The following is a 25,824-nucleotide window of genomic DNA, read 5'->3' on the forward strand; positions in this document are numbered from 1 at the left end:
TTGTATCTGTAGCTTAAACTGTGCGTTATCGAAGGTCAATGAAAAGTGGAGAAATGGGTTTGATGGTAGTGACGATTCAGCTGTCATGCAATCCATTAAAATGTTGTCATGCCGTCAAAATGGCGCGCGAGACACTTCGTTCAGTTTACTTGAATGACAATTTATATTTCAAAATGGCGGGGAAGAGTCCGCGAGGGTAGAGCATATATTATCTTGATCTTCATTTTCTAGGTAAATAATTCTTTTAATCTTGGTTATTGAAGTGTCTAAAAACATATACAAACTACTACAGAGGCTAAGATCCGAAGGCGTTAATATATGAAATTTATGCATCGGCTACGCTTGCATTGGGTGCAAGAAGAGTGAGCTAAGCAGAGCTATTTAAAGTAAGTTTTCTTCTAATTATTAGAGTGTTGTTATTGGTTTTGTGTCCACTTTATCCTGCCTTTAACCCCTATATTTGAAGACTCGTTTTTACGGAAGTGTGCAAAAATGCTGACAAGTGCTATACTAGTCTGAAAGGATTTCTTAATTAGATTTTAATATTAATTTGATATTTGAGCTTATATCACCTCGTACTGTTACACTCTTTTATTTATTTGTTCATTTATCTATTTATTTAATTATTTAATTATTTTGTTATTTTTTTATATTATCAAGGTCTGTTATGGTTATTGTATGAAGACTGTTAACAATGATCAGACTCCTTGGCAGTTTGAACAATATGCAAGGCAGATGATAAAGGAAAAGCCGGTCCCATTTCACATTTCCCTCCTGGTGAGAACACAAAGCGCCTTTGCTAATATAACTATTGAGGTAGTTTCATGAAATTTCCGTACCCACCCCAATATAGGAAGGACACCGCAACATCTGAGGGAGGGGAGAAGGGATTAAAAGCCAGAAGTTCAAAGAGGGGTGGAGAAGGGTTTAAAACCAATGCAAACCCTCCATACCAGGGTGCATTCTGCAAGACTTCCATATATGCCAAGGCTTTTTAAATTCCACGCCATGTGCCTGGCAGGTGGTCAAAGTCCCACGTCTAAGAATGCTGTTTTAAAAAACGTCAACCCAACGCAGGTAGGAAAATTTGGTTCAAATCAATCATAAGATGTCCATTATTGGCCATGATACATGGGGGATAAATAGAAGTTAAGAAGCCGTAGTTATCACGCCAATTTGCCTTGTGTAGTTAAGCATTTAAATATGCCAGCACCAGCAAATATAAGTGTGCATGCTGCTATGAGCCAATTTAACTCCTACTGTATGCTGGTATGCCACAAAATCTTGAAAGGTCAGGCCAAAGATCTTCAGCGTAACCAAGGTACACTGAATGTACCCTGGTTTCCATATCATGAGAGGGGTTGGGATGTATGTATCATATAGAACAAGAAGTCAAACACTATCCAATGCAGTTAAAGTCAAAAAAGCAACTTGGTTTGGTAAACAAACACATCTGTCCAGACCAAAAAAAATTGTTTATTTTTTATTGCAGTTGATTTCCAAATCTAATCAAACACAGTGAAACAATCTTAAAATTGTTGTCGATTTACCAAGTGTTTCAATAACAGCTGTCCATATCACATACAAATCGTAAACTGATGGGACAAGACCTACTAGAAAACTAAACTGTCTTGTCTCTGTCACACTGGTGTATTTAACATATCATAATACCTACATGTACATTCGATGTATAATAATTATACAATAACTGTTGATCTGTTTTTACAGGCAGGAGGGGTTGCTGGAACTGCAGTTGATGTGATCTTGTTTCCATTTGACACTCTCAAGACAAGGCTGCAGTCAGCGGAGGGTTTTGCTAAAGCAGGTGGATTCAGAGGGATCTACTCAGGAATCGCTTCTGCTGCCAGTGGGTCTGCTCCTTCTGGTATGAAATAGCCTTCATGGAAAGTGTTGTGTAGTCATTTAGGACATATTATCTTTACTGAGACAGAGAAGTACTCCCTTTCATGTCACATGCCCAATCTGCTTTATTCATCATGATCATTCTCTATATCCAGTACAATTTTACTTTCACACAGGGCTAGTACTTTTACATCATGCAGTAGTTTCACAATATTGCAGTAACGAATGATCGGCATAATAGCATAGTGATGTTGCTATGGTAATCAATATGCTACAGCAAGTACTAAGTCAGGGGGATTCTGGCAAAATTTCTCCCCCTCCCCCTAAGAGGTACTAATTCTAAAGCAACACATTAACTGACACAGACATTTTTCGGCTCAATACTCTAAAAGTTGCCACAAAAGCTACTGCTGTGAAACCTTTTGAAGCCGAACACCATAAGAGATACCAAGTCCACTTTTTTGACCCCTAAAAGGTACAACGAGTACCCCATCCCTGTTATATTTGAGCCCAGTCCCCAACTGTGGTAACTGTGTTGTGTTCTTGTGCAAGAAACTTGTCTGTCGCATTATGTCTCTCTCCTGCACCCAGGAGTATAAATAAGTACTGGCAAATTTAATGCTGAGGGCAATGCTGTAAATTATGGACTAGCATCTTATCCAGAGGGTGTAGGAAGGTTGCTTCATGCTATAGTAACTAGCACAAGCTCTAGACCAGCAGTATTGGACATTTGGCCTGATACAGACATTAGGTTTTGAAATAATTATAATTACATTGTTTAACAGTAGTTGTGTACTACTTTAATTACATTTAACTTATGGTATGTTTATTTCTTTCCTTTAGCTGCTACATTTTTCTGCTCCTATGAACTGACTAAAAATTTACTCAAACCACGCACATCGTCCACAATGTTTCCATTTGTCCACATGTTTGCTGCAACTGTTGGTGAAGTAGTGAGTTTTTTCCTTGATATTTTCTTCTGCAACTAGATCAACGACACAGGCATTTTTAAGAACTTACTTCATTTCTGTTGTTAAATGTTAAATTTTCCCTCTTAGGATATAGAGTTTGACCAAACCAGTTATTTCTGTAGCATCATAAGCAAAAGGGCTACAGTGCATGCTTGGTACGTTGATGGCTTATAATATTTGATGCAACAGAAAAGAATGCATTACTTGTGTTTGTCAGGTGTCACTAGCTGTGAGAAATCCTTTTGAGGTGGTGAAACAGCGAGCGCAAGCATACACCCACATGAACAGCCTGCAAGCACTGAGGTACACCCTTGTTCAAGAGGTACTTAACAGTTATACACTAGAACTAGCAAAATCTATAGTTCCAGAAAATAAAGAAAAATGTAAAAGGTCTCACACAATCGTAGAAGTGCTCGATGCAAATACATGCTGAGCGGAATACTATAATTAAAGATAGAGACTGCACGGACAATTACTTGAGTTTCACGCATGAAGCGATCATCAGACATAGTTCCAGAAAATATCTATACCTCCCAAATGAAAGGGATTTTTTTTAACCCCCACCCCTCTGGAAATTCCAATGAATCCTCATGCATTTCTTTATTTTTTTGGTGTTACAGTCTCCCCTCCACCCACCCCACAGAAGGGAGTATAGATATTGTCTGGAACAACACATTACGAGTTAGCTAATCCAGACTAACCAGTTGAGTAACTATAATAATTATTGTTCAAAGCAGAAAACGTTTTTCTCAGATATGGCTTTGGAGTATAGGTTAGTGAGCAAGGGGTCAGTTTCAGGTCAAGGTTCATAGTTCAGTTTGTTTGTTGCCATCTGCCTTTGCCTGACCATCCTCACCTACCCACCCTTCGAGTGTTCTTCAAAGTCATCTGAAGTTTCAAATATATTATATTTCATATATTCACTTTTATTGTTCACCATCTACGGGTGTATTACAAACTGACAAATTATGTGACCAGCTCCCAGTGTGCTTGATAACTCAGTTGGTAGAGCACTGCACTGGTATCACAGATGTCATGGGTTCAAATCAAGCTTTAATTTTACAACTTCCTAAGTTGTGTATAACTGTGATGATCAATCATGCATGTCCTCAAGTTGTGTGTGAGATCAAGTGACATTTGATAAAATAAATGGTGAATTTATTAATAGCAAATATTAAAATGTAGCAAATAAGTGGATCCCTGTATTTGAAATAACCAACCCTCACCCAACTGGACACTGTAGAATGAATTGTTGTGTGCATGAATAAAACGGCAAATTTGTATGATTGTATTCTTTTTTGTTGAATTTTATTTGTTCATTTTGTAGGGTGTTCAAGGTTTGTACAGGGGCTACTGGAACATGCTATTGAGAGAGGTACCTTACTGTTAACCTGTTGGCCCACCTCTTGCTTTTTCTGCTGTACATATTAGAGAGAATTACAGGCATTAATTAGTACTGTGTAGTAAATTAATATAAATATTAATTATATGTACTATTTTAATGTCAGATACCATTTGCATTACTGCAGTATCCGCTGTGGGAATTGTTTAAGGTAACAGCCATGACATTTGATCACTGACTGACTATTGTATGTAATGAGTGTATCCTGTCAACTGATATGAAGTTCATTCCTAGATGTCCATTCTATTTAAACATTTAAGTCACAGTATTCAATTTGTTTAGCTTCAACTTTTTTGACCACTTGTGGAATTAAAACAAAATCGTTACATCTAAACATTGTTACCTTGAAAGTGTTTTGGAATTATTTTGCAAGTGTTGTCATAATGTAAGAGTAAATGAAAACAAGTAAGCTGCATGAATTTTGTTGAGTGACTGAGAGTATAATTTCGATGTATGATTTTCATTTTTTATAGAGTGTATGGTCATGGGAACAAGGCCATCCCGTTTGGGCGTGGCAATCAAGTATTTGCGGAGCAGTATCAGGTAAGTTCCACCATCAAATTATCACCTGACCATCATCATCATCATCATCGTCTTCGTCATCATCATCATCATCATCATCATCATCATCAAAATCATCATCATCATCATCATCATCAAAATCATCAGGCTTCAGCTATGATGTACTAGCATGAAAGTCATTCTCACTAGCCCCCCAAAAGTTCATCTCCTACTAACAGAGTTCCTCTGAAGTTTAAATTTCCTCTATCAATAGTTTTCCTATGAAACCTCACTTTCCCATAAGTTATGGACATCTAATTCACCACCCCAACTGAAAAAACTGCTAGCCACTGGCTTTAGGCCAGGACTGTCTTTGCACACTGACAATGAGCCAGGAACATGCTTGAGCAACTGTACCTAAGAAATTGAAGGTCAGTGCATCTTGTAACACATGTCATGTTCTCCTTAACATGCAGGTGTGCCTTTTAGACTTAATAATATTCCGTCATTGTGGTTTCAGGTGGATTTGCCGCTGCTGTGACAACTCCTTTAGATGTTGCTAAAACCAGAGTCATGCTTGCACCGGTATTGACATATTAATCTAATTGAAAAAAAAAATGTTTATGCACTATTAAAACATTCCCAGTACCACAAGCCTGAAGTGCATGTGAAGGGATGAAGATCTACAGGTCCCCATCTGTGCAGATATTGCACTTTGCACACATACATATGATGCTGGGTTTTACCCAGTGATTTAGAGATGTTTAGAGGATGACACAAACGAAAGGAAAGAAATTAGTAATAAAAATGTAACCAAAAACTCGTGAATTCTTTCTAATAGAAAGTCTTCAACTTTACCCTTTACCCTTGCTTCGATTTTTCCATCTTTAGGTGTTTTTTTAAATGTTCTCTAGAAGACCTTAAACTTTTTACATTTGTAGCAAATGCGAAGCGACTCGCAGCCATGTACATGTATGGTACAGTAAATGAATGGCAGACAACTAAAAACAAATACTTGGCATTTGCCTCCATGAGGGAAACAGATATGATGCTTACAGCTGTAGTTAATGACTCTAGAAGAATTACGGAGATCACAAATATCATTTGTTGTTGCTTTTTCAACAGAAAGGATCCTTGTACACTCAGTCAAGTGTTATCCAAGTAATAATGATAATTAAAGCTCAGGAGGGCATAGCAGGGTAAGAGAATTCATAGATAATATACTGAACAACGTTAATCGTACATTTTATGATCTATCTTTACCTAATTAGGTCGATCTAAGATATCTAGACATACCGACCCTTCACATATCTTGATTCAATAATTGACTGACTGACTGTCTGATTGACTGACTGACTGACTGTCTGATTGCTATATTGACTGACTGACCGACGGACCGACTATCTGATTGCTATTTTGATTAATACTGACTGACCGACTGACTGTCTGATTGCTATTTTGATGAACTGACTGACTGACTGACTGACTGACTGACTGTCTGATTGCTATTTTGACTGACTGACTGACTGTCTGATTGCTATTTGATTGACTGACCGAACGACCAAACGACTGACTGTCTGATTATTATCTGACTGATTGACTGACTGACCGAACGACTGACTTTCTGATTGCTATTTTGATTGACTGACTGTCTGTTTGATTGCTATTTTGATTGACTGATTCATTGATTGATTGATTGGCTTTTCATCTTTACAGTTTGTTTTCAGGAGTGACCATGAGGACAGTGTGGATTTCTCTGGGAGGCGCAGTTTTTTTTGGATTTTATGAAAAAGCTAAAAATGTCCTACAAGATAAGCTAGGGCATTGACTGCTTATTTTTTTACGTTTCTCCGATGTAGTATTACACAGTGAATAAAATTGTTGATTGGTTAATAAATACATGACGCTGCTTGTCGTTATATTATTTCCCTTGTAATACTTAGTCTAAATAATGAAAGCCCGATGTTTTACTTGTTGACTGTTACGAGTTACTAAAATTAACGTGCGCATGTGTAGGTACAAAACTTCGTAACGTGCCAGTGGACATGTGACTTTGTCGCGTGCCCAGCGCTTGCGATGTGTTGCGTTAACTTTGATCACATGAAGATAAAATTTGCACGAGAGCTGACGCACTGGTATGCGACCCTACGTTAGTTGTTATTTGTTTTGTGATTTCAAGATGTGGAAACATTGCGATCGCGTCATTTCACACGGGTAGCAAGCCGGAGCAATTCCAAATAACGGGAAAAGGACCAGTATAGTACAATGTCTGTGAATTTAATCAACACTGAGAGTAATGAAACAGACTTGTTTCACTGGACAATACTTCAGTTGCCCTCTTTTATTTTACATTAAACTCTTGTTTTCCAACGACTAACAAGTTTGGGGTGTATGTACAAAAGCCACATCTTTGGAAAATACGTATTTATCACTTCTCTTTACACTCTGTAATGTTTTAATCTTACGAGCGAGCCAGGAGCTAATATTTGGTCTTGCACAAAATTGCAAGGAAAGGCTGATGGTTTACCTTTATTCTATTGGCAAAGTCGTTCCTCCCTTTGAAACTTCTTCGATTTCTTTGAAACCTTTCACACCGCTTTGTATAAATAAAACACTCCCGTGGAAACTGACTTGAGTAAAGCACGTTCAATGTCTATGTTGGAATTTTTTTGCGTTGACTATCGTTTGCGAAACAATGTTTATACTCAAACTGGTATTCAAAGCCTGTTTTGTCTCGGAAAGACTGTCTCAAGTGTTGGTAGGAGGCTCTGAATGAATACAACGAGATTCTTGCGTTTAATATTCCACTAAGTTGGAAGCCTGTCTTAAACATGCAATCGAACTCTGACCATCCGATTTGCATTATTTTTATTACAAATATATTAGCTTTCCTAGTGTACGCAGTGGTGAATCCAGGCCGGAATCCAGAGGCACTCACGAAGGGGGGGAGGGGGAGAGAGGTGAAGACGTGCCCTAGGGGGGAGTGAAGGTGGCCCATGGTATCAGTTGGAGGGAGGCACCAGATTATCTGCCACTATACACTAATTTCTACTCTTTGGCCGGTTGCCATGTTCTTTATCACGATTTGAATCTCTTGTACTGCTCCGTGAATTCAATTCTCCCCTTGAACGGCTGCCCTGCTGTCTACTCCCATTGAAATCTACACTATTGACACTCTGTCGACTGTTAGCTCGGGCGGTATCATTCTGATCATCCGGAGTGACCGAGCTTCGGTGCGAACCTTGCCTGCTCTCACTTCTCGTGTCAACATTGCCGTCAAGTATTGCTAACGCTGGAGGTTTTTCCTCCTCGTGTATCATTTCGTCGCCAGGTCTGATGGAAGAGAGCGCTGACATTGCACTTTCCGATACTGTTGTGCTCCTTGATGTAGTTCTTGAGCTGACGTCGATAAGCCTCGCTAATATGTCCTCTGACAAGCCGGCCTGAGGAACAAACATACAGTTCAATGCCTGTTTGCGAGAAGGACTTGGTCTGACTATTATCACTACTTCTTGTGACTCACAAATGTCTTCAAAAGAGACATGTACGGGTTGCAGAATACTCAAGTAGATATGGTTGCCATAGACTACAAAGAAATGCAAAATGTCAGAACTAGTAGCGGCTTCTTCTTCTACTCGTTCATTAAGACTGATAATTTTCAACAAATTTTCCTTCTTCATTAAGGAAAAATATCGTTTAGATCACAGTAACCCAAATGTTTCTTCCAGCCTTCAAAGGTATTAAATCATGCGTACATCATCCCTGACTTTTTTTTCAAAATGTCAATTTTCCCTGACTCAAAATATAATTCCCTGACTTGAAGAACTGGTTTTCTTCCCTGACCTGTGGCGACCCCGCTAGATAGAGGACTAATGATGTTAGGCTAAGTGTTCCACATGAAAGATAACCAATGCCAAAAGGAGACGGTCGTCAAAAGAAAGTCTCCTGAACATAAGCTGCGCATATGCACGATGGAAAAATTCCCGACTCACCTCAGATTCGTCACCAGTCTCTCTGTAGAGGGTTTGAAGTTCGGCCTCGATAGCCAACAATCTGTTCTTCATTTCTCTCATTTCTTTCTCCTCTCGAAGAATCCTCTCTCCCAGTCCTACAAAAACGCAGCAACCAACAAGCTCGTTTCAAATTCCTTGCAATGAAATTCAGGGTCTGTTCACTCGATTTATGGAATAAAAGCGATATGAAATTAAGGTTACAGTATACCTTCGGGTCGGCAATTTTCTTCAAATTTGGATTTTTGGGTCAAAATAGTGGTCGAAGAATAATCTCTAATTTCTGAAAAAAATTTTTGAAAAAGGCTAAATATTGGCGGAGAAATGGCGGTTTTATGTTTTCACCGGAAGTAAAAGTTTACCTCTTGATTGACAGCCCTATGGCGCGTATGCAATCAACTGAGACGATTTTCGCGGGAATTACCTATGTCGATGTCACGAATTGACTACTCAGTTGATCAGTTGATCAGCATTGTTGTTCTGACTACCCAGCATTTTTGGTATTAGGCGTGTCTCTATTAAGTTATAAGTAAACATAGACCACGTTTAAACCATGGACCAGTTCGAAAAAGCGCAAACAGCGAAGAACGAATGAAAATACATCAATGAGTGAAGAAGCGAAAATTCGCCACGCGGATGAAGCTATAGTTATCGTATAAGGCGAGCAAATATTCGTGGTAAGAGAAAAGAAAGGTTCTGTAAAAATTTCGGAACTTGACAGCAATAACAGGGATGCTGACAGAGACTCTTCTGATGAGTCCGATATCGACGAATCGTCGGACTCACTGAGACCATTTGAAGTATAATCCATGCACAGTTGCCCACACACAGTTGCTCTCGGCGCTTTCTTTTGTTTGTTTCCTTCGCTCAGCCACTCTAACGTTCGTATCCTTTTTAGTCTTCCCCATTTTTCCAGACCAGCTTCAAGAAAAACCGAGCTACAGAAAAATTATCTCTCTGCCTTCGGTTCCTTGACCGCATTGCGAAACACAAGAGTTTTTTAGAGATTCGCGTGTAAATTTCACCAGGAGGTTAACGGTACTAAACTTTCCCTGCACTGATTGGCTTAGTTATCTGAGAACCCAGTTGAAGGCGTTTGTGGGCGGAGTTTGTTTGCGAAGCAGAAAATTTTTCTTAGCGCTGTTTTCTCGAATAAATTTTTTCACTTGAAGCAGACACTTTAAAGAGTTATAACTCAAAGGGAATTTGTTCATTTGCTCTTACATTTGGACAGTGGCTAGTTTAACACATAAACTACAAAAGCGTGTCTGGGAATTGTTAATTACGAAATACTTTTTCTTCGAGAGCGATTTTTGTACGATCACTCCACATTTTTTTAATCCTATTTCGAAAATGTTCTGTAACTTTTTACTGCAATTGAATATGCCAAAACGCAGACAGGTTTTTTAAGCGCTTTGGGCCCTGAAACCGGGGAAAAAATTAAATTGGCGAAAAAGGAAATTCGCTTTGACTTGTAGCTTTCGAAAGGTGATTCGGGCGCTCGCATTTAGTGGTCGTGAAAAATTCGACAATTCATTTTCTTTCAAAATTCTTGGTATAGTTTGATAGCCAGCTCCATAAACTTTAATTTGATATAGGGGTTTAGGTAGCTACAGCTTAAACTGCACGCGCTACATCGCTTGCGCGCGAGACACCCCTGAAGGTATACTGTAACCTTAAACCAACACAGAAAAACACTCCTCGCAGATTTCTTTAGTAAAATCTCTAGAAATCCAAGCAACACTCAAAATACTACAGTAGTGTTTCGAAATGTTCTCGCATTTTCAAGTCTATCAATATTGCAATCTAGTTCCATCCTTTTTCTCCTTAGCAATCGTCACTTCCTAATAGATTTAGGCATTTTTAAAAGTACTGCCAAACAAAATCGAGCTGTTATATTGTATTTTCTTTTGTTAGTAGTACTTTTGAAGCTTGTTGAGTTCATGCCAAAATTAAAGTAGCACGACACTTACCTATGGTGTCGACATCTTTCGCACTTGACCCATCCTAAATCAGCAAGTCAGAAGTTTTTAAAATGAGAATAAAAAAACCCACACTGTATATTGACAAACCTCGTTATCAGCAACTTATATCTTACGATAAGGTCGCGAAAAGACGCATGGAAAGCAAAAACTAGTCAAAGGTTTTCAGCCTTTGTTCGTCTGGCGTTACAGACCACACACGAGAAAATTGCCGATTGCCAAATTTCACTCAGTACTTTTGTTCTGTATGTAACTGATCAATCAACCAATTTCAGTTACGGAGCTGGTCGTTACTGGCGAACACTTGTAGTTTGTTAAAAACTAAAACTTTGTACAAAAAAACCAAACAACAACAACTTACTTGTGAGATGTGGTCAAGTTCTCTGTGAAATTTCCAAGATTCTTGACTTGCTAATAAGTCAATCTCTTCTTGGGGAACAAGTTCCTGCAGTTTGCTGTTGGAAAGAGCAAAGTAAGGTTAACACCTACATTCAATAAGACAAGAAGCTGCGTACACTACTTGCAAATTAAATATATTTCGCGGGGACGACGTCCGAAATTAAAACCGTCTGAACTTTTTAAGCGTTCGAAATTTTAAGCGTCTGAAATAATTATAGTAAAGTATAAAACCTTTAAGTAGGTCCAAACTCTTAGTTTGCTTCATACCGGGCCTCATGGAGCGAACTCTAGTTGAGACACTACTTGGCATACGTTTAACGGCTGTAACGGCTTGATGAAATTTGTGCTATTTTCTCGTCGGTGTATTCGTATAACCTGGAGGGTGCAGTAAACCTATCATTTTCACAGATGTTGTTCCAGTGTAATTCGTGTTTGGTAAGCATAAATTTACTTTAATTTATAAGCTATGCTTCAGCGAAGTGTCCAAACTTGTTGTCCGAAATTTGTCCGCCTGAAGGAGATAAAAAATAAAACGTCCGAAATGTTTTGCAAGTAATGTAATCAATGGTATATTCCATTTTTATCCCCCCATTAGCAAACTTCTAGCACTTGATGAAGATCAAACTGAATTTTAAGGCATTGACTGAAAACCCTCCACAGATCTTACCTGTCTATATCGGCGAGTGAAGCGAGTGACTCACTGTCCAGAGTGAAACCCTCACCAGCTGGTAATGATAGTCCTTCAGAGTAAGCATTCTGTAAAGCAAAATGTCATGCAACAATCTTCAACTAAATGTACATTCTAAAAACTGATGCAATTCTTGCTCGACAGCTTAGCCTGTTAGGGTGCGTTCCTTTGGAGTGATCTGGATCCGGATCAGTGATCCAAAATCATTCGGATCATTGTGCATAAAATGAACCGAGGAATCTGAATACACCATGATCCGAGTGATCTTGGATCACTGATCCTGATCCAGATCACCCCTGCAAATTGACCGAGATAGCTCTATTTATATACTTAATATAATATTGGGTTGAGTGTGTGACGTCATCAGTCATCCTATTTGCATATTTTACACATTTTCAAACTTAAATATCTCCGGAACTAATGCAGATATTTGAAAACGGAAAATGGCGTTTTTATTTGAGGCGCAACGACAACGGTCGTTTGTTGGAAAGACCAAGTGTGAAAGCCAAGAAAACATTGGGAGACAGAGCTTTCCAGGTAGCTGCTCCTTTCCTATGAAATAAGCTGCCAAGGTCCGCGCGCGAAGCAACGAACTTAGAATCTTTTAAGACTTTAATTAAGACATTTTTATTTAAGGAATCGTTTCAGTTATCTTAGCATATCTATATCTTCATTTGTAATTATCTTTTACCCATTTAATGTAAATATTTTTTATGATTTTGATAGGAAGATTTGTAAAATTTTAGTTATTAATTATTGTTGTGATGCGCTTTGAATATTTTATAGAAAAGGCGCAATACAAATAATAAATGTTATTGTTATTGTTATTGTTGTTACTTCACGGAATTCTATGGGATACACCTAAAAAATCAAGGGGTAAAAATTTGATCATAGTACCACTTTAATACTACGCTTATTTGCTGCTCCGTGATTGGTTTAACCACCACTGAATCATTAGAGAGATACTAGACAAGCGACAGCCTGTTAAATAGTGATTAAATCTGTCAGGTACAAACCTCCACCATCAGTAGATCTGTTTCATCCGACAGAAGCGCTTCTAATCGTTTTTTCTCCGCTTCTGTCATGGGAATCACATTCCCTGCATCGGCTGCCAACTACAACCAAACAAAAAAGACTATTGTTTCCAAGATAGTAAATGTACGAAAAGAAAACATTCACCAAGAGAGATAATAAAAAAAGCATTTCGAAAATGGCACAGAAGGGGTATAAATTCCACCTCAATGTTTCGCTTCACAAAGTTCTGTTCTTTTCCTTTGGATTTTGACTGTTTGCTTCCTCTTCTCTTACGCGTTCTCTTTGAACTTTTGCTCTCCACATCATCAATATCTTGTTCTGCCCAGGAATCACAGCTAGAGCTGACACCTGCAGAGGAAGAACATTCATAATAAATCACAATATCTAGAGAGCAAGCCACATCAGCCCTAGCTGGTTTTCACGTGGGTCCTCTATCCTGGTCAAATTGGAATTTGAAGATGTTGGTTTTAGTAAATGGAAGAAAACCAGAGAACCTTGAGAAAAACTTTCGGAGCAAGGCGAGAACCAACAACAAACCGTGAACCCACTGATATAGCACCGACCAGAATAGAACCTCGGCCACATTGGACATACTTAGACTTTGCATGTGCTACATTGTACATGCCTAGGAAGCTCTCTGTTGAGCTATATATGGGCTGATAAGTGAATATCAACAAGGTCTTACCTCTTTCAGAGGGACAGGTCATATTCTCTTGTTCATTAGGAATGGGTTGTGTAGCAAACAATGGAGTCACTGGTATAGACTCAACTTCATCTACAATAAACAAGGAAAATAGAAAAAGGTTTCTGTTAGTTTACAAAGCAAATATTACAAATAGTAAGCTTCAAGCATCTCTAGGGACTTACTTGTTTGTGATCTTGTATTAAAATCATAGATGTATTTGTGTCCTTAATGTGACAAAAAAGAATTATTGAGCAAAAAATTACCTGGTAAGTTGTCATCAGTTGGTGGACCAAGAGCGAGGGCATGGCCAACACCCAGTTCTATTTTCCCATGACCCTCTTGTTCTCGCTGCTGATCCAGTTGACTTATTTCTTCTCTCCACTTCTTTTCCAGTTGCCTTCTATGAATTTTGATTTCCTTTTCTTTCTGTTTGATTATAAAAATTGATAGTATACAGTAAGGTAAAGCCTGCATAAAAGCCAAGAGGCCCATCAGGCCAAAGCTTACCTCTTAGAGTTTAACATGAAGCAACTAGGAGTATTTCTACTTCCCCCTGGATGGGATGTTAGTCAATCGCAGGGTTACACCAGCATTAAGTTCGCCGCTACCCATTTAATTCAAACACCTGGGTGGAGAGAGGAAATGTGAGAGTAAAGTGTCTTGCCCAAGGACACAACACAATGTCCTCGGCCAGGGCTTGAACCTGGACCGCTTGATGCAGAGTCAAGCGCACTAATCATGAGACCAGTGCAGCGCCACGATGTATACAGTAGATAACAATAAATTTTATAAAATCATATGATATTCATGAGCAAGTCAGTACTATGTATAATAATTTATTTGCAGGCCAAGGGTGACAAGCACCTTATTTCTCATTGGTATATCACGTGAACAAAAGACGATGATAATAAAGAGCAACAAGAGGATATCATATTTTCTTGGTGTACCATCAAATTCTCAGAACTAACATCAAAAGAAAAGTATGGAGATAAATAAGGATCTAGAAAATATATCTTCAGTTGAGTTTGGTACATTTACTAATAGCAGCTATGTACACTGTTCCAGGGCTGTGCTCTAGAGGCACCCATGTACCACAGGTGACTAACTTTAGCCTTTGGGTGACTGGAAAAACTTACTTTTTTCATATATACTTAAGTACTGGGCACCCAGGATTTTAAGGTTGGGAACCTTTGGGCTCCTAATTTTTCTTAGACTACAGCCTTGGTTACTGAAAAATTACAAAATTATCATTTCCTGGTTCATCAAGGTTTTAAAAGAGTAAACTGCAAAATGAAATTAAACAAGATATAACATGACACTGTAAACAAATTCTAACTCTGAAAGCCATGAGATATTGGAGACAAGAAGAAATTTGACTCCAACTTTAAGATAATATTGACAGATAGTTTACCTTGAGCTTATCAGCAAGAATTGCATCCAGTTTTCTTATTCTCTCAAGTCCTTTTCGTATTTTTGGGTCCAGGTTTGCCTCAGCTGTGCTCTCATCCTGAGACTCCTCATGTTTGACTACATGAGCACTTTTATCAGAAGCACCCGTCTCTTCAGTTGGTAAACCAAGAAATATGAGTTAAATCAGTTTTAGTTATTAGTTACGGTGATCATTGTTTCTTGTAGCCTAGTATGTTTCAGTTGTGTTCAATCAGAGAAATCTGTCAACCAACATGTCAGTAGTACAGAGTTGGCTCAGACTACACAGCAATGTAGCTACATGTAAGGACCTGCTCCTGGTTTGTTCACTGGCTGAAAGAAATTTCACACAAAAACAACGACTTGGGGTAACTTTGGAGGTGCCAGGCCCAGAAAAGCTAGCGCGCTTGTTAATGAGCCAGCTATAATTAGTACTTTCTTTGCTACATCACTGACTATGATTATACTCAGGGGTTTCATTATGGGTCGGGCACCGCGCAAATTGACCGGCTGTGAGGATGATTTTGCCTGGCTGGTTTGACCATCAGGCAGAAAGGTTTTCTTACAAAGAAACTCAGTTCTAATAGTTTTGTCCACCTGTGAAAACCAGTTATCCTCCTGCTGAAAACGGTAATGAAATCCCTGTATACTGAGTGGATGAAAAATTGCTTTGAATTACCAGAGACTTTGTCCTCTCCTTCATCTATTTCTTCCTCTATGCTTGCATTGCTGTTTGCTGTTGTAGTTCTTTCAAACATGTCTTCTAAAACTACATCATTCTCAACTGGAGAAATAATCTGCAACAAAGGTGAATGAAAGAAATGTTCTGGTGATGCTGAGCTGTTTGGCATTGAGATAAAACCTGGGAAACAGAAAACTGTAACTTTATGTGAAACAACTTCTATGCTAATAGGAGAGTGGGATATTCTATACTAATATTACAGCTTGTTCTTTATGAGTAAAAAATCAATGATCAATCCATTCAGGTGTGTATCCTTATTACTATCAAAATCTCAACTTACCGGGTCATCCTCGGAGTCTATGTCTTCATCAAGATTGACCGTGACGGCTAAAAGTCATTGGACATGAAAGTGTTACAATAGAGTAGTGATTAATATAGAGAGTAAAATCTGCACTCAAAATAGAGTGCTCCATGCTGCCAGAGGTTCTCTTGGCTTTCACATAATACAAACACTTGTTCTTTCAGCATGACTGTGGCATGTTTTTATATGCCATTTATGGTGTAGACATTTTTGTAGACTTCTACCTTTGGCATGAAGCAACTAGCTATAGTCCTGAGTGTAGCTATTTTTCAAGACACCCAGAGGGTCTGAGTTTTTCGGGTCTGAGGTCTGAGTTTTTGAGACACCCAGAGGGTCTGAGTTTTCGAGGCACCTGGAAGGTGAGGGAGCAAGAGCAAGCTACAAGCACAAATGGCACTCAAGGCAAACTGCACATTCTCACACAGCTGGCAAGCAAAACACATACGTAAGCCTTGCAAAACCATGTAGAGACCACTGGCCAGCATTGGCTGAACTCAACCTTTGCCTGAATTACGTTTAGCCACATTGAACTTTACCTTCAGGAGGAAGCTCTTCTAGGAATCCTTTCATTTGGCCATGTTTCTGTTGCAATAAAATAAAAATAAAACATGTGCATTAACCTACTGAGTTGTCAGTTGTTGTTTTTTGTTGCATCATAAGGCAAATAAGAAGCAAAAGTCATTTGACGACACTGCAAAAAATCAGGTTATTCCCAACTCTTTCTCTTAGGGGGTAAATTTTGGTCAAGACATGCCCTAGAAAATCATAAAGGCTTACATGAGCTTGTGGCAGCTGCAGATCCCTACTTCTTGTAGTATCACAGCTTGCAGGTCTGCTAATAGACTCCAAACTGGAAAAAAGTATCATCGAGCTAACTGAGAATTGATATATGGTTCATCTAAGTTATCTAATATAATAACTTAACTTTTGATATTAATGCTGCAACTGTTATACACATTTATCTCACTACTTCTACTTCTTACAGATAACATGTCTGATGTAGTAATAGTATTTCAAGACTTAAAATCTAAACTTATCTTATAGGACACCAACCTTCCTTCCGACACGATTTCCATGACAACTTCGTTGTAGATTTAGCCAGCTGAGCAACCCCAGACAGGAGCAAAAACCTTCTCCACAAGACACAAGAATAACATCATAGATTTTCAGTTTAAAGATTATCTCTTATCTACGCGAGAAATAAAGGCAAAACACCTGCATAAAGGTCAAATTTGTGGTAAACAAAATTTACGACTGACAGGTCGCCATGTTGGATTATACGCGCGGCTACCAAGCTATTGCTTTTCAGTGTCTTCAGGAGGCGAACCAACATGTCGCTTTACGATGGAGTCGACATCGATGGTGTGCCTATGCAATCAAATTCCACCGAAGGAACTGATATTACCAAGCTTTGTGAGTTTATTTACAATTTTATTAACATTGTTCTGTATTTCTGTTATGTTGACTGAAGCGAATTTCAGTATTTCTTAACATTTTTTTCAACGCAAAGTTGTCTTGAAGATCGGAGTACTCAATGCAATGCGATTCATTTTAGCTTTCGAATGATCGCCAAAAATTAAAAGCAATGACCTAGGCTTAAACCTGAGCTTTACTCGTTACCTTGCAGATTAGATGTAAAATACACACGTTTAAAATGTTTTTAAATGTGAAATGATGAGACAACAAACCATGCTAAATCCTTGTAAACTTTTATTTTTAAAGACAGTGATGTCAAATTGCCGAAAAAAACACGTATCAATCTTTCAAACTGTGAGTTAGGGAATTGGTGAAGACTGTACGACTATATATGTACAAAGCAGAACTTTAGTACCCCATCCATTCTATGATTATATAAGTTACATGTATTGCATCTTGTCCAAAATTTCCAGCATAATTTGTTTTACAATATGCCATAAGATGCCTTATATCGGCGTTGATGCCATATTTGTATACACAAAAGAAAATGTACATGTTCCCAAGAATATGAGTTGTCTTACTGTGTAATGGTGCACTTTGTGTTGTTCCAGAAAGTATCTACACTGTACATGTATACCAACTCCTCTCCTTCCCCCACCCCCCCCCCCCCCCCACCCCCTCCTTCAGTATCACATGGAAGATTTTTTGGGTTTTAAACTCCACCATCACTCTGGAAATCCTAGTTCAGCTTCATACTTTCCTTTATTTTCAGGAACTACACAATAGGCCATATTCATATTCTTGGTATTGGACTGGAACTACCTTGCAACTGAGGCTAATGCAGGGAATCTTTGCAAATGCAAATGACATTACTCCATTTTTTATGATATTCCCCAACTGGAGCCTCCATTGCAAGCTAGTTCCAGCCCAATACAGAGAATATGAATATGTCCTGTTATTCCAGAAACCAGTAAGGGTTTTTGATAGCTCCCAAAATCAATGATTATGAATGATTGGTGATGGTGCAATGTTTGATATGAGTCACTTCATGAAGTATTTTATGCATTACTGTTGAACACAAACACTGTGTCATTTTTTCACTCAGTTAATGAATCGACATCCTAAACTTTCAATGTTGAGTTCTTTCCCTTTATTAGAGATATAATATTGGATATGTCATAGTTCTACAGAGATATTAATGTACAGTGTTAGTGTCTCTGATCTCTTTTTGTGTGTACACAGTAAACAAACACCAAGCAACAATGAATCAGAAACATTACATGGGTTTCTGTAGAGCTTTGTATCACACAAGTATCAGAATGTTTAGGTCAGAACACAGATGTCTCTCAATGCTAGTGGATAGATAAACAAGCAGGCCAAGTTAACGTGGAAAAAATAGTGAGAGGAGCAAGTGTTGAAACTATTTGACAGAGTGCTCACATTCATGAGTGTTATATAAACGTCTAGCCATTGACGTATTAATTAATGATATAATTATTTATTTTGTCCTGACCAATTAACTATCTTGCAGCTGGGTGGTCGTCAAGTTACAAACTTCTACAGACTCAGTTACAGAGGAAGAAAGTTGCACAGACCAGACCAGTGTCAGCATCTGTAAGTTCTAGATATGTAATATTAACCAGTCTGTTCCAACAGTTAGCATTCTTGTTGCTCTAGCATGATTGGTCAGAACAAACTCACGTGATTTCTTTTGTTTCAAATTTGTGCTGTGATTTGTTGAAAACTCTCAGATTTTCCAGTTCAAGTCAATGTTTTGTTATCTAGGGTGTGCCATTAATTATGGAATAACTTTTTGGCGTTTACATTTCAGCGACCAAAATCAGTCAATCAGGTAGTTTTGGGCAATAAGAGACAAAATGAAGATTTGGAGGTAATTTTTTTTTAGCTTTATTATGATCATTTGTTTAATTTTAGTTAAATTTTCACTTTTATAATTTAAAAGTATGTTTGTTGATGCAGCTTTTTTTATGTTTTGTAGGATTCAAGTTCAGATCTTGATGGCAGAGAAATGGTGGTAAGCTCTATGTAGAAATATTCTGTTTCCATTCCATAAAAAAAAATCCATGACTCTCCACAAAAAGATGCATACTTCGCAGTTCCCTGTCACATTTTTAAAACAATGATGTGGCTTACTTTTAAACTCTGTGACAACCCTGCTGTTATTTGTAAACTAGAGAAGGTTGCATGAGACATATTTACCCACTTTTTCTTCCTTTTTGTGCTAGGACGTGGACGTACAAAAAGTTCCAGAACCCTTCATTGAGACAGAAGCATCACTTGCTATTGTAGTTGATGAGTACGATCCAATGAGACCAAATGAATACGAAGTTGTCAAGGCAAAGTTTAGAGAAGACAAAGAAAACGAGAGAGGTGACAGAGGTGAAAGGTCAGAGAGAACAGAAAGTCGAGACAGATCACGAGGAGATCGGGATTATGACAGAGATAGGTAAGGCCAGCGAAGCCTTTGAGGTTTGAGAGAAATTATGATGATGATGATGATGATGATGATGATTATTATTATTACTAAATTGAAAGACATTTATGTAAATGTTTGTCGTACACTTTCAGATTTTCCTAAACTCCCTGCATGCACATGTACAAATTCGTAGTAATCATTCTTTGATTCCATAGGCACAGAGACCGTGACCGTGACAGAGATCGTGATAGAGATCGTGACAGGGACCGTGACAGGGACCGTGACAGAGATCGGGAGAGGGACCGGGACAGAGATCGTGACAGAGATCGAGATCGCGATTACCACAGAGACAGGGGCAGAGATAGAGGAAGACGCCGTGGTGATGACGATGGTGACAGCTATGGAAGAGAGTCATCTCGTCCAAGTTTTGGTGGAGGGGCAGCAATTGCTCCTCCTCCCTCTCTTATGCAGGACACACAAGGTTTGTTTTCTAGAATTTCATTCAGGGTTGTAGCCAGTATGAAGCAAACTAAGTCACTTGCTTCAGTTGTTTATTTTTTTTTTTCCTAGATCCTAGGGTTGTTTTTAAATGTAGTCATCATAAATACCCCAAATACCAAGGAAAAGAATTTGATAATCATGGATATTGCCTATATCATAATTTGCTCTGGCTAATTGGCCCTGCCATTCATTTTAGTCTTTAAAAAGTCAAGGAATTTCTTTGTATATTTGTCTGGAAAAGTCTTTTGGATTTGAATATTTTTCCCTGATGCATCACATACAGTTACGTTTAAGAGAACACACAAAACTATTCTCCTTGATTGGTTGGTCAGTTTACTTTGTTTGTTTGTCTGTCAACAAATGTGCCATGTTAGAAACAAGAAGAAATCTGAGACGAATTTCATCTCACAGTGGCTTGTGGGATCATAACCAGGGCTAGTGGAAAGTGCTGTCCAACAGTCCCACAAACCACTTGCAAGATACGTGATGAGACTTGTCCCAGGTTTCTTCTCTTTTCTAAAGTGGTGAATAGTTGAAAATATGCCTGTTGCATTTGTTGTTTCTTCAGTGGAGCCTCCCATGGAACAGCGCTGGCCAGTTTCTAGTGGTGCAGATTTTAATCCTACAGGAGAAAAACCAAAAGTTGGTTTTGCAGCCAGGTGAGATTTACAAAGGACCAGCAAATCTCAAGAAAGTTGTTTCACAATTGCTACAGTATATTAAGTCTTTTTGTGATGTGAAAAATTACCTCAATACTAAAAAGAGCCTGAAAACGCCAAAGAGGAAAATATAAACTAAAATGGAGCAACAACTTTTTAAGGTCGGCGCACACAAGGGGACTACTCCCTGCAACTAGTCCCCTGAAGAGTTTACACGAAGAGACTGGTCGCAAGTACTTGTCCCACCAGCAGTTCACACGAAGTGTTTTGAGGAACAAGTTGAAGGGACTTGTCCCAAAAGTTCAAAGTAGTTTGAATTTGTGGGACTAGTCACAGGGACCAAATTTTAGTCCCTGCGACTAGATTTTGTGGTGAAAACGGCTAGTTCACACGATGGGACTCGTCCCTGCGACTTGTGGCAGGGACGAGTCCCCTCCTCGTGTGTGCCGACCTTTAAAATTGGATAAGACTGGGGCAGATTAGCAATAAATTTAAAACATTTCAGCATCCATGGCGTAAAGGAAACCCAGCAAATTGGCTAAATTTTGATTTTGGAACGTTTGTTTAGAATTGGGCTGAAGTAGAAAGATGCTTTATTGAAGAGACCTGCGAGAGTTTTACTGAAAGTGATGGTTTAACCATACATTTATTGTAACATTGTTTAATCTACTTTACAGTCCTGTTGCATCTCAAATTATGGCTAAATACGGATGGAAAGATGGACAAGGTAACACATTATTCTTTTACCACAATGAATAACACTTAAATGCACTTATATTTATTAGCTACCAACTCGCTAACCTGAACTGTCTTTCGTTGTCAGCTCCTTGACCAACCTCGTTCCCAGGGAACAGATTTGGAGAGGACCCTGGGAATGAGCTTGCTCCAGGTCTCCCACCCTCAGCCCTGAGGGTGGTAGATCGCTGGCATTTCATGGCAGGTTTTCTTGATGTTCCTTTAGATTCTCGAAACTAGAATGGAAGGAAATGTATGCCAACAAGTTAGGAGAGTTGATACTTTAAGCTTGGGACTACATGAGTTAGACAAAGAGCTTTATTTTTCTATATTTGTGTAGGTCTGGGAAAACAGGAACAAGGAATCAACACTTGTTTACAAGTGGAGAAAACTAGTAAACGAGGCGGCAAGATAATCGACAAAGACAAAGGTATTATTTAAATTTTGAACTCAGTTTTCCTTTCGTTAATCGGTCATAATAGTACAAGTAACGCGAGAAATAAGTACAAATATATCGGTACTTTTGGAGACCAGTTTAAGTTCTGTGTAGTCCTCACCGACCGTCATAGCTTAAAGTTCTTTTTCCGCCGTAATGCACCCGCTTCCGTCACACACATATCTTCTAGTCTCTGTTAAGATCGTCAAGAGCAAGTGTAAACTCGCGAGGGATTGAATCAGTGCGAATGCAAAAGGTTGGGATGGGTTAAAAGAAAATAGATATCTTTAAAGGAGCTCAGTAACGGTTTGCGCATATTGAAAAGTTTAGCCTCAATTTTTCAAATTCGTCGTTTGTAATCCATGTTAATCTTCTCCATCCTTAGCCATCCTTGTTCCTTTATGGTTTATCATTATCTCTTTGGTATTTTTCTATCTTATTAAACTGTTATTTTCAGGTTTCCTACCATTTAAAGGTAATTTTGTATGTGGCCAAAATAACTCAAAATATCGTGACTGAGCTCCTTTAACCCGCTCCGCGTTTTCACGCCCGCTCGATTATTTCTAAAGGAAAATGGTCGTGGGCAGGCAAGGTAGATTTAAGTTTCGAGGGCACTTAGTAGAATGAGGTTGGATTTCAATCTGGGTAACGAGAACGTAGAAGTCAAAATGTAGTGCAATATTATCAGTTAAAAGCGTTTGCGTGTTATATCTTATAGCGTGATATTTCGTTTTCCGTGATATTTCGTTTTGCGTGACCTGTTTGTGAACGTCTTTGCGCACGCGCGATTCACACAAGCAAGGTAAACTAAACACTGATGAATATTTAATTTCTCCATACGTTATCAACACATTTTCACGTAATTAGGTGAAGAGAAAAAAGAAAATCACGAACTACATGTATATGTACGGCACCCTCGATTCTAGCGTATTTTTGGGCTTGCCCATTGGATCGTGGTTGTATAGATTTACGTCCTACTATACCTTTGTGTACCACGAAATTTTCAGAACTGACACAAAAGAATTCTATAGCAATTAGTAAGAAGACTTGATCTTGGGACTGTATATTTTTCTGATCAACAGAATCAAAAGCTGCTGCTCTTCAGGACACAGAGCCGGTAACAAATGTCATGAAGAATCCAAGTAAAGTCGTTGTTCTTAGAGTGAGTAACGTTTTTCTTCTTTTGAGTGTTTTTTAGAGTGCTCTCCAGTCTTTGCATCATTGCATGGAATTTTATGAAATAGTTATAACGTTTTTTTCCTCTTTACAAGGTAAACATTAAGGGACGCACCATTATTTTTTTGAGGTTGGGTTGGGCAATTTTCTGGGACAGGAATTTTTTTCTCACCTTTAGGTTGTGCGTGACATTTTTTGGTGGGCAATAGCTTGAGCAAGAATTTCTTTTTAGTCAAACACAGGACCTGGTAGGTAAACAGGACCTGATCGATTTTTTTCCCCAGGGCTCTCCTTGCACGATTTTTTTTCCAGCAATTTTTGCGGTGCAGGAATATTTTTAAGAAAACTGCCCAAGCCCCACTGAAAAAATAATGATCCGTCCCTAATAAATCATGATGTCCATGGCCGTCACGCAACTTTTCTGTCCTGCAGCTTTTCTGTCAGGCCATGCTCTCTCCACGGAAGCGTAGCGTGACAGTGCTCATCATCTTTTGTTCGTGTTTTAGAACATGGTAGGCCCTGGTGAAGTAGACGAAGAGTTGCAACCTGAAGTTGTCGAAGAATGCGCCAAATACGGCGAGGTTGTCAAAGTCATTATTTACGAGGTAAGTGTTATTTTAGTCAGGATCAACATGTAATTTCTCCTTGCAGTATCGATGCATTATCAAGCAGACAGGTAATGAGAATTACGAAAATCATCAACTAAATTCTCAGCGCTGACATTAAGTGTTTGTAACCTCTAGGGAGAGTTAATTTTTCGAACTAGCTGAGCCAACAGTTTCCGTGGGATAGGTTACTAAGCGAAATAAGGTGTTCCCAAATAACGTCGCGTGGAAAGACAAGAAACTTTTTTTTTCAAATTAATTTTTTACGTATGTTATATGTTTTTAAAAATTTGGTTTTCAGTTTCCCCAAGGAGCGCAGGTCGAAGAGGAATCTGTGCGAATTTTTGTGGAATTCCAGCGGGTGGAGTCTGCTATAAAAGGTAAATAAAAGTGCCAGAAATCTTTTCGCCAAAACTGGGGAGAGAAAATCTGGTTTATTGGACAATGAAGATTGGAGAACCTAAGGAGGGAGTGCTTAGCTAGCTTTCGTAGTCTGTGCTATTGAACAGAGAGTAGAGAACGCGGTATTGCGTGTTATTTTTAAGCATACAATCGTGATAGAAAAACGACAATAATAGTTGTATTTTATGGAGCAGCAGTCGCTAGCGGAATTAAAGACTCGGATTGCACCATATCAACAGTTTCCAGCTGACTTAAGCTCTTCACCCGATGTAGGACGGTTACCCGGGGGGGTGGGTGAGGGGGGGGAAGGACTTCAGGATCCGCCGCTGAATGTTCTCAACAAACGGGATGAGTTAATTAGGTCGGCGAGGAGAGCTAAAAAGAATGAAAATTGTATTAGACAGCCTAATAATATACAGGAAAAAATTACTCGAAGTTTTTCATGTTTGTATAGGTAATCATACGGGTTCGAGTTCCATTTGGAATTAATTTTCAGGAATTTTGAAGTACATCTTGTAAAGCAAGAAACTGAGGTTGGCCCTGTAGACAAACGTGGGGTTCTGTTTCTTTGTTTGGCTGAGATCCCTTTGACATTTTGATTGAATTCAATGTCAAAAATCGTGGTGCGATTCAGTTAGAGTTCAAAATTTGTTTTGGTTAACTCACACAGGTTTCCCTCTACTGTAAATGTGCATAAAACACTTTGATATTCAACTATTGAAGTGTTCGTGTTCTCTCACTCTCCTTTTCTCTCCGTTATCTCGTTTTACTTTCAGCTCTTGTGGACCTCAATGGACGATTCTTTGGTGGACGTACTGTTAGAGGCGCCTTCTTCAACCTGGACAAGTTCAGAAGACTCGACCTCATGGCTGATCTTTGATCCACAAAGAACCTCATTCTTATAAGGAACGTTTGTGTGTTTGTCACGTGTTCAGTCGAGGAAATGAGTACCTGGACGACATCCCATCTCGGAGAATTTACTGAGCCGGCATTTTATGACACCGGAGTTGCTAAGCAACACGACCTGTCCTCATTGCGGCAGGCTGGCAAGTGACAATTTTCCGGGAGTACTCGCGAGTGGGTGTACTTGTTTTTGATTGGTTAATAAAGATTGGAAGCCCTTAGAATGCTTCAATGCGATTTGTCCAATTGAAAACAACTGTTCTCTCGACTAAGGTTCGATGCTGCAATGAAGAGATGAATGAACTAAGATGTAAAACTCACTCAACTATCGTCTTCATTTTTATAGCGGACTAATTCTGATCAAAGGCAGAACGTTTCACTATCAACAATCTATAGTTGAAAATAAGAAGTAGACAGAGACCAATGGAATAAAGATAGTTCTGCTACTCTTGTTTGTGTAAATTTTGAGGTGCTATCGTCAGTTCACGCTACAGCGCGTTGGACAACATGTAAAAGATACTTACCTCCTCACATTTCGATTACAGAA

General features: G+C 38.8%; 3 protein-coding genes across 4 annotated transcripts; 2 read left to right on the top strand and 1 right to left on the bottom strand.

The window, feature by feature from the left end:
- Window positions 1-137: 137 nt before the first annotated feature.
- LOC110039733 (mitochondrial S-adenosylmethionine carrier protein-like) lies at window positions 138-6,636 on the top strand. Of its 2 annotated transcripts, none has more exons than XM_020744879.2 (11): window positions 138-231; window positions 661-777; window positions 1,729-1,885; window positions 2,707-2,816; window positions 3,052-3,156; window positions 4,162-4,209; window positions 4,343-4,387; window positions 4,710-4,779; window positions 5,258-5,322; window positions 5,863-5,936; window positions 6,454-6,636. In XM_020744879.2, exons 2-11 carry the CDS (start codon window positions 679-681, stop codon window positions 6,563-6,565), a joined length of 885 nt encoding a protein of 294 aa, XP_020600538.2. In that variant the 5' UTR covers window positions 138-231; window positions 661-678; the 3' UTR covers window positions 6,566-6,636. The 2 variants fall into 2 exon arrangements, with proteins under 2 accessions (XP_020600538.2, XP_020600539.2); XM_020744880.2 differs by having other exon boundaries at window positions 152-386.
- A 408-nt stretch (window positions 6,637-7,044) lies between these two features.
- Window positions 7,045-17,297, bottom strand: LOC110039724 (fibrous sheath-interacting protein 1-like). The gene is made up of 15 exons (XM_089281184.1): window positions 17,061-17,297; window positions 16,785-16,857; window positions 16,544-16,589; window positions 15,987-16,033; window positions 15,644-15,761; window positions 14,948-15,096; window positions 13,800-13,962; window positions 13,537-13,626; window positions 13,054-13,199; window positions 12,833-12,931; window positions 11,796-11,884; window positions 11,091-11,184; window positions 10,721-10,754; window positions 8,730-8,845; window positions 7,045-8,180 (listed from the first exon to the last, which is right to left on the bottom strand). Exons 1-15 carry the CDS (start codon window positions 17,081-17,083, stop codon window positions 7,779-7,781), a joined length of 1,689 nt encoding a protein of 562 aa, XP_089137310.1. The 5' UTR covers window positions 17,084-17,297; the 3' UTR covers window positions 7,045-7,778.
- LOC110039729 (uncharacterized) lies at window positions 17,296-25,723 on the top strand. Its single transcript, XM_020744875.2, has 13 exons — window positions 17,296-17,420; window positions 18,955-19,037; window positions 19,255-19,314; window positions 19,423-19,458; window positions 19,670-19,890; window positions 20,076-20,341; window positions 20,930-21,020; window positions 21,698-21,747; window positions 22,096-22,185; window positions 23,274-23,353; window positions 23,874-23,972; window positions 24,274-24,352; window positions 25,151-25,723. The coding sequence occupies exons 1-13, from the start codon at window positions 17,339-17,341 to the stop codon at window positions 25,252-25,254; spliced, it is 1,341 nt and encodes a 446-aa protein (XP_020600534.2). The 5' UTR covers window positions 17,296-17,338; the 3' UTR covers window positions 25,255-25,723.
- The last annotated feature ends 101 nt before the right edge of the window (window positions 25,724-25,824 follow it).

Source organism: Orbicella faveolata, unplaced genomic scaffold, assembly GCF_042242905.1.
Source record: "Orbicella faveolata isolate gen_17 unplaced genomic scaffold, um_ofav_v1 contig_48, whole genome shotgun sequence".
NCBI classification, from domain to species: domain Eukaryota; kingdom Metazoa; phylum Cnidaria; class Anthozoa; order Scleractinia; family Merulinidae; genus Orbicella; species Orbicella faveolata.